General features: G+C 40.4%; 1 protein-coding gene across 7 annotated transcripts in view; it reads right to left on the bottom strand.

The window, feature by feature from the left end:
• Positions 1–4,114: 4,114 nt before the first annotated feature.
• The window catches only part of FGFR2 (fibroblast growth factor receptor 2), an 80,876-nt gene continuing 75,663 nt past the window's right edge, over positions 4,115–9,327 (bottom strand). For all 7 annotated transcript variants that reach the window (XM_064716822.1, XM_064716825.1, XM_064716826.1 and 4 more), the window contains one exon: positions 4,115–5,874. In XM_064716822.1, the coding sequence (XP_064572892.1) occupies positions 5,710–5,874 (165 nt within the window). In that variant the 3' untranslated portion in view covers positions 4,115–5,709. The remainder of the gene's footprint in view (positions 5,875–9,327) is intronic.

The following is a 9,327-nucleotide window of genomic DNA, read 5'->3' as shown; positions in this document are numbered from 1 at the left end:
AAAATAAATCATAGTTGTGCCAGGGTCTCATCTAGACAAAATATTGCACCTTGGTTACCTTCTCTCAGATGTCTTTAAAACAGTTTTGGGGGAGTATTGATTTTTTTTTCTCCCTATAAATTGTGTTTCCCATTGGCTCCAGTGTAATGGGCCATGGATTTCCAGCAGGGACACCAGGGCTCCTTCTCCACCCTCTCAGACAATTCAGAGATACCCTAAAATAAATCATAGTTGTGCCAGGGAAACTCATCTTGACAAAATATTGGACCTTAGTTACCTTCTCTCAGATGTCTTTAAAACAGTTTTGGGGGAGAACTGTTTTGTTTTTTTTTTTTCTCTCACTATAAATTGTGTTTCCCATTGGTTCCAGTACAATGGGCCATGGGTTTCCATGTCCAGCAGGGACACCAGGGCTCCTGTTTGCTGGCTTCTTTCTCCACCCTCTCAGACAATTCAGAGATGCCTCAGCAGAAGAGATGAGCTGCTCCCCTGCACAGAGAATTATTAGCTCTCCCTGGAAATGAGGATTCTGGAAAAGCTTTCCCAGAAATTCACTATTTCAAGGAAAAGAACCTGGTCCCAGCACCCAGTGGAAATGGGACCAGGTCCCTCACAAACCATCCCAAAAACCATCCTGGCCTCACTCACAGCCTGTGGTTCCAGGGGACAAATGCTGAAAAATCAGGAAAAAAAAACATGAAAACATTGGTTGATACTCTGAGCAATATGGAAATCTTTGTTCCTCCAAAGTGTATTCTTCAAGGAACCCTCATCTTCAGCCTGAACTGGAAATAAAACATCAAGCAAAATTATTTGTGGTAACCGGATGCCACTCAGAGCTAGTCTGCTCTGGTTTGACAAAATCTGAATACTCCATTTCCTACTTTGACATTTTATGCCATTGTCTACTATTAAATAGCTGCAACATAAAATGGCTTCATTTCCTTCTGAGTCTTTATCATTCTGATAAAGTCAAAATACTCTGTAGGGCACTCTTGCTCTAGAAAGCTTCTGACAAAACACTGCACAGGAATCCAATCCCAACATTTTTGGCCAGCTGTGATAATCACAAACAAGCCAGGACCTGACATTTAACATCCTTAATAGAGGGGGATCTCTCTTGTTAAATGCATCACTAAATTGAATTTACTGAACAATACATCCCACTGACAGCCTCCACATGTGCCAGCACAGCTTTCCAGGGCTCTGCTGCAGATCTGGGTTACCTTTGGCCAACAGCACAGATTTGCAAAATCACAAAGTTTCAGCTGGAGAGGACCCTGGAGAGCATCTTGGCCAACCTTGTGTTGAAAGCAGGGCCTTGTATGAGGTTATCCACGGCCCTGGCAAGCCAAGTTCCTGAATATCTACGGCCAGGAAGATTCCACAGCTTCTCCAGGCAGCTCATCCCAGTGTCCAAGTGGTCCCAAAGTGAAGAAATTGCTCCCAAAATTCAGATAGAAGTACCCTGAAGCAACTGGTACCTCTTCCCCTTGTTCTCTCAGCACTGTCTCCACCTCCTCTCTCCTCTAGGAGCCCTAAAGAAAAGGTTAACAGGTAAATCTAATAAAAGGGGATAAAAAAGAAGACTTGCTCCACAAAATCTGTTGCATTTAAGCTGTTTGTAACATTCAGGACTCGTGGCAACAAAAGCTCAGGGGTACAGACATTTTCACAGACAGTCTTCCCAAGAGCAAACTGTTGGAGCACCTTATGCCTCATCCCAACAACCTTATTACATTTACTGAGGAAAAATCAATGAATTTTTTCTAATTATTAGATCAAATTATGCAAGTACAGAACTTCCTGATTATGGAATGGAGAGATGACCTTTCAAAAACAGGCGTTGGTTGGATTTTTTTCCCTTTCTATGGCCGGGGAGATTTTTTATGAATAGCAACTATTTACCTCTTTTTTTTTTTCCTCAAGTACGTTTGGCCACTTAAAAATTGCAAATAAAACTAAACATATTAAAGTTCCCAGGACTTGTCTTCTGACAATATTTTGCTTTTCCTAAACAGAGATACACTTAAAATTTCCTGCACTACAGAAAAATCTTTAAAACTCATCACTGGTATTAACCTTCTCCTGGTTTAATTTATCACTTTGAGATCATTGAGTCTTTCACTAAAATGATGCTCTCTAAACCTCAGGGTTCTGTGGTGCTTTCTTCTCAAGAGCTAGACATGAAAATTGCTGCACTGTGCACACACCTTTCCTTATCTTGCCTCCAGAAATGAAACAGTCAATTTATTTGTTTTTAGACAAGTTTGTAACTCACAGCACAGCTGAACTCTTTTGTAAAGGCAAAATGAACCAGATATTGGATGGTATAACATCAACAGAAAAAAGAACAAGCTGTATTCTTATCTGATGCATACAGCCTGTGCTATTGGGTATATTACAGCCAAAAATTGCAGCAAAAATTGTCTGATATATGACCCTGATATATCACCCCTGCTTCTTGCTAAATTACAGTAAAAAAGTGGAAACCCTCCAAAATAGGCAGCATCAACTTGTTTATGGATTTGAGCTGTAACAAACCTCGCTTCTACATCATTTTCCCATATATTACACAGAGTTGATTCAAATCAATACCTAAAGGAGGGACAAAAACCAAGGAGATGCTGAAGGGAACTGATCACACCCCTCATTATCCACTTCAATGTAAATCCACTTCCTGACAAAATGCACTCTCCATCACTGCTCCCATCAATGGCAACCTTACTTTCAGATGAGAGCAATCCCAGATCCTCAAGCCTTCTCCTCATGAACCATCCAAAGGCAGGATTTCCTCTTTGAACAAATTTCAGTGCCAGATTTTAATTTCTGGTGCCTGCTTTCCTCTTGCTACTCCACACACAGAGGATATTCTGCTTTTCCCCCCAAAACTGAGGCTTCTGTGCCCTGCCCTAGAGCCAGGGTTTCCACAGAAGGAAATCATTCAGCAGGCAGAGGAGAAGAAAGTCTTCAAATAGCAGGAAAGAACAAAAACTTAATCCAGGGACTACAGTATAAAATTAGGAAAACGGCATAACAAACTTCAGATAACATTTGTGGAACTGTGGAATACCTCCAAGCTGAAAATCTAACTCTGAGAACTAAAAATGAACATAGAAAAACCAAATCACCTGTTTAAAACAAAATCAGGGCAACAAATAAGTTTACATTAATTAACAGCACCTTTCCACCACATTTCTGCACATTTTCATCTTGTTATTTTAAAAAGGTACCAAAGCAGAAGAGATGCACTTAAATCCATTTCAATACAAGCAGAGCAAGATTCAAGATGGTCTGAGAGCCTTTACAAAAACTCTTGAAACCAGACATGTGTCATTACAACCATTGTGGTTTCTGTCACAGTAGCCACCACTGCTGCTGATTGGAACAGAGGTTGTGGGGAAAGGGAATTATGGTTTCCAGCGAAGTCAGTGGGAATCTTCCAATCAGATAATTCCTAATTGGAAACCACCAGTTTTTAACAGGAATTTTAAAAAGAAGTTTCTTAGGGTTGGCATGGGGTTTTCAGTCAGAGCAGAAAGGAAGCAAAGAACATTTTGGTGTCTGGAAGTGGTGAAGGGCACATCCAACATCCCTCTCCAGGATAACCTGCAGCAAAATGTGACCATAAAGTTCTGCCTCAAGCACAGGCTGTTTTGGGGTGTCTTCCTTCTGCTTCCAAGTTAAAAAAAAAAAAAGGAAAAAATACAACAGAAAACTTTTAAACTCTTGCCATGACACCAAACTTCTTCCCTCTTTCCATCTGTTATGATTTTTTAAAAAATCTCCCATGCAAATGGTCCTCCAGCCTCCCCTGAATGAATCAGAAACTTCACTAATTAAAGGATACAGCCTAAATAAAAAGAGAACATACTTTGGGTCTACATTATGAACACTTCAAGCCATTTTCCACCAAAGATGTACATATGTTTACTCAAATAACCCATGCTATTCATGAGTAGACTTTTAAAACACAGAGGCAAAAGCATTATTCCTGAAAGGATTGCTTTGTAATGTAGGATCTATGATAAGGTCCAAAGGAAGCTTTTCTGGACGTGTTCCATCGCTTGATGTTCAGGAAACCATTTTGTATGACACAAAGGATTAGGAAAAATAAGCTGCATGACATTTATTTTGTAATTTTAACATTAATATCTGTAGAAACATTTTATTGTCAGTACAAAAGTTAACAGATTTTAATACTTATTTTACCCAATTAAAAAATTATTAAAAAAAAAAAACCAAAACCAAAACAAACACACCACCACATTAAACAGTGAAATTTGCATTCATATTCCATGGCCATATCAAAGTGAATGTTCTGAAAGTAAAAATACAAGATCCTGTAAAAAAGACGCAAACAACAGTGATATTCTAGCAGAGGCCAGTGCTACACCTACTGTTATGGAATGGTTCAGAAGGAAATACTGGAGTCAGCATGAATTAATCCCCTAAAAAGATGCTGATATTCCTATGGCAAGCTGTCATTATAAACAACTTCTCTCTTTTTAACTTAAGTTACAATAGAGGGATAAAGGCAAAAGATCCAGGCCAAAAGGTCTGGAACCTATTATGCAACTGAGGCAAGAGAATTGTGGATAATTTGATGCATGTGCAACTCAGGGTAGAAGCTCAGCTCCTTTTAGAGCAGTCTGTTCTGCTGTGGTTATAGATCAATTCATGTCTCTCCTTACTTAAAGAACCTTCTTCAAAATGTCCTTTATTTTCTTTCTTTTTTTTTTTTTTGGGGGGAGTGGAACGACTCTGCTTTTTGGACCTTAAAGGAAAAAGACTTTCTTGTTAAAGGATTTGGTTGTGATAAGAATAATCATCTGACACTGCAGTTTTTAAACACAAATAAATCAAAAGTTTAATTTCCCCAAATTAGTTATATACTGTAAATATTTCTTTTCTTAAAGATCTGAAAACTAGTAAAGTCTGAGCAATATATCTACTAGTCCTCTGTGCTGCCTGCATAGAAATGCCATTTAAATTACAAAAACACAACAACCCTATAAACGATTAACTGTTTTGTACATTACCAATTAGTTAATAAATTAATGATATACCATTTTCCCTGAAAGCAAAGTATTTTCCACCTTTGGATGGTGAAAATTAAGAAATTCTGTGTAAGAACAGCATTTAGCAAATAGCTGTTAAAAAAGAGACTAATTTGCTAGGTGGATTGGGACATCCATTTTTTAAATCAATACAAAAAATAATTCATTGTAAATATATATAATATATATTTATACATATTTTTGAATATATTTACATACATCCAGCACCTATATACTGCATTTGTGCTCTGTAAGTGTGTGCCAACATATATTTTCTCCAAATATTACAAAATAAACAAGAAAGGCAGACCCATAGTTTGCCTCAAGTCCGACTGGTCCATTGTACAAACAAAGTCTGTTGCAGCTCACAGGAAGCCAGAAAATTGATAGCAATGGGTATCTAGACACAGCTCATAAACATTCTTCTTTCTTGGGAACATCTGAAAGCTGCAAGTGATGAGAATCTTTATGTAGGTTCCGACCGCTTTCCTCCAAATTTTTTTTTTTCCCTTTTTTCGTCTCTCTCTCTTTTTTTTTTTTTTTTTTCCGCATTTCCTATGTACAAGCAGAAACGTGAAGGTCCTGGAGGAAAGCTTTAGCTTTGCAGACAGCAGGTAGCTTTGATGTTCTCGCCTCTTTGCTCCTCCTTTCATGTTTTCACGCTCCCGTTCATGTGCTGGTACTTGGGCAGACAAGGTTCGTAAGGCATCGGGTCGGGCGAGAACACCGAGTCGTCCCCCGAGGAACACGAGCTCCTCGTGTCGGGGTAGCTGGGGGAATACTGTTCCAGAGGCCCACTGAGGTCCAGGTACTCCTGTGGCAAGAGGAATAAAAGCGGTTTTTAGCCAGCGAAGAGAGCTGACAATAAAATGTCACCACGGCGTGGGTTTTGGGAGGGAGCGGTTTGGGAATGACGCTCGCTCGCTGTGAATCAGCTGCCTTCAAAACTGCCTGGTTGCCTAAATACCTCATAAAACAAGGAGCTCGGCTAGGGGAAGAAAAAACAAGCCAATAACACGGTATTTTCTGAAGTCCAACATCACCAGCATTAGCTGTGTCAGTGGGAATAAACATGGCAACCACATCAAAAGAGGCCTTTTCACTCGCAATGATAAAAACGAAATTTCATCCTAAATAGAACCATTTTTCTTTAGCACATGGTAGTGATTTGGAGAGGGAAAGACGCTTCCAACTTTGTATGCCTTTGGTCACTTTGAATCTCTGTTTTATATTCTGTGATATTAAATTTGTGTTTCAACATGCAGTGGCATACGTGCAAAAAAGATCTGAAGGAAAAACAAAATCAAATTCACACGATTTGGGTTTTTGACACCACATATTTGTGTCTTGTGCGTCCCAGAGTAGCCATGACCAAAGCAGTCATTAAAAAAGGAAATATCATCTGCTGAATCCAAGTTTTGGGTTAAGGCTCTTTTGCTAGAAACAACAGTTTTGGCAAGAGAATAAAGTTATTTTTCCCCTTGAAATGTTCCTTCTCTTTCAACTTCTAAAGGCAGCTGCATTCATTTAAATGCAATCTCTTCATTTGCTAAACCACAAGTCATGATCGTACTGACGAGTCGAGTCTTCCACCTCAGTCAGTATTTTATGCTGCTGTGCTTAGGCTTGGGGTAATTTAGTCCTTTGGCTAACACTCCTTTTTTTAAGTCAGAGATTCAGTCATTACCATCTTCGAGTTTAAAAATGGTCACCATTTTAAAAGGAGGGTGTGGTATGTTTTAAAATGCTGGAAAATTTAATAGGGACCAAAAGGAGGGAGTTTGGATCTATTGATTACTGACTATGTGGCTGCCCAGGCTCTTGAAAAATCCACGAGGGCAACCCTGTTACATATTTGTGGATTAGAAAATCAGCCCTATGTGAGCAGAAATAATCAGACATTTTCCAAATAGATAGAAGAAGAAAGGATCCCAGTCTTTGAAGAACCAGGGCTTTCCCAGGGGCTATCAGACATGGCTCATCATATCAGAAGACTTGATGTAACACAGATATGAATTCAGTATTGAAGACAGGGTCCTTATCCAGTGCCAATAGCCAGAGTCACACCAAGGGACACAAGAACTAGTACCAGGTTGGTTTCTGGTGCTGACAAAGCACCACAGCCACCAGGCTGACTCCTGGTGACTTCTGCTCATGTGGGTCACCGAAACATGAGAGTCTTTGGGGAAAAACACCCAGCAAGAAAACACATTAAAAACCCAACAAGCAAAGATTCAACATGGAAAACAATGAGGTGTTACTATTTAAGCAGAAATCATTACTAGCACAAAAGCAGAAGAAATTATTGGCTGTCCCAGCAAAATGAGTTGTTGGGTAAACCAGACTGAGCCAGGGTTATTCTGGGGGGCAAGGGTGAGTGGGGAAAGCAGAAGTGAGCCTGGAGGACCTGCACTTCAGGAAGACCATGCAGTTTACACAGAATCAGAGATCTCCAAAGCTGTGGAGGAAAGTGGGACACGTTGGACTCTCCGGAGACACCGAGATGACGACAAGCGCTCGGGAACATGAAACGCGCTGCGAAGACAAGTGGAACGATTTGCTTTCTATGTCCAGGGTAAATAGGACAAAAGCAATATCTGATGTTGAAAGATTAGAGATTAGGAAAACAAAGCAACAGGCTGTCCAGAGGCGATGCCGAAATACAGCAGTGGAGATCTGTGAGGACAAGTTACATAAACATCTGTCAGGAATGACAAACGTATAGTGGGCCCTGCCATAGGCCCATCAGATGGACTGGATGTGTTCCTAAGCTTTTTCCAGACGTTTTTTCCTATGATTCTAGTCTAAAGTAATTTACATAACCCTAAAGGCCTTTTCAGGTTAACTTTGAGATCATTCCAGGTCTGTGAGCAGTACGGGGTTGGGAAGGCTCGACGGTTAAACGCACGCAAGAAAGAAAGCAATATCCTTTCCCAGGCTTGGAATTGCAGCCCAGAACCTCCCTCCTGAATCTGCAAACACGTATCCAGTCCAAGCCACCCAGCACTCTGCAGTGGCAGCCAGCCCACCTCCAACTGGTCTTGTGAAATCATGTATGAATTAGGCAGGAAAAGATGCAGGCAGTAATGGATGAGGTGAAAATGGTAACAGGACACAGGGCTACATCCATGGCTCCAGAGAGAGAGCATATTCCTTCATATCTCACCCTGAAGGTGCCACTTTTTAGAGAAAGCCTTAAAAACAGAACCCAGATAAATTCACAGCTGCTACTGAAGCCAAAGAATCTTTTTCAACCAGATCTGGGCAAATGATCATAAAAAATGCCACCTCTTTATTCAGGTTCTCCTGTCATCTCCATTGTGAAAAGGCTTTCCCAAAGCTGCTCCACAATCCATTTTTTATTTCTCAAACAATTCAAAAAAATTAGAACATAATAATGTTGAGGAGCCACATAGAGTGATTCAAATCTTTTTTTCTACAAAGAAGCAATAACAAATACCAAAATCTTGTTTTGAAATGGTCAAATCCAGTTGTTGCAACTTTCCTGTGTAACTGCTTTGTTCTGTTTTTGCTCCCATTAAGCATTTCATTTCTCAGAAATAATAGGAGTTTGTAGAATATTTCTGGGACACCAAGTATTGTCTCTCAAAAGAAATTTCCACCAAAAGAATCAACATTTCCATCACTTCCTCAAAGGTGCACGTGGTTCAGCGATAAGAGGACTGATTCCTGTGTGAATACCCTAATCAGTGTGTTCCTTGCTAAAACTAATAATATCTCAGACCTCTGAAAGAAAGCTCTTCAAATAAAGCCTTCCTGCATTCACACAGCCCAACCTGCAGCAGGGCTAGGCAGGACCTTTGGATAATTGGATGGCTGTTTGCACATCCCCCGTGGGTCCTCATTCCCTCCACAGAGAGCTGTTGCAGTGAACCTAATTCACTCTCAGACACATCATCTGAAATCTGCCACTGACGGTTTCTCCTCTCCTGACCTACATAGCAAGGCTGGGAATCAAAGTGAGCCAGCAAATGAGAGCCACCAGGAACTCCACACCCCTCCCTGACGTGCTGAAACACAAACACTGCCCCTCAACCTGCCACGTGCCATCCCTCGACACCAAAATCATCCAGGGATGCAGCGAGAAACAAACAAAAACTCCTCAAAGATGTGTTTCTGTTGAGTTACATAATCCCAGGCATAATGGCAGAAGAGCCAGGATTTCATAGGATACATAGCTTAGCTGCGTGTAACCTCAGAGGACAATGACAAACAGAATAAGGAGTGAACTTGAGCAGGATTTCAT

This window comes from Zonotrichia leucophrys, chromosome 6 (assembly GCF_028769735.1).
Source record: "Zonotrichia leucophrys gambelii isolate GWCS_2022_RI chromosome 6, RI_Zleu_2.0, whole genome shotgun sequence".
Classification (NCBI taxonomy): Eukaryota; Metazoa; Chordata; class Aves; order Passeriformes; family Passerellidae; genus Zonotrichia; species Zonotrichia leucophrys.
The sequence above is the reverse complement of the archived record's forward strand: the minus strand, read 5'-3'. Positions and strand labels throughout refer to the sequence as shown.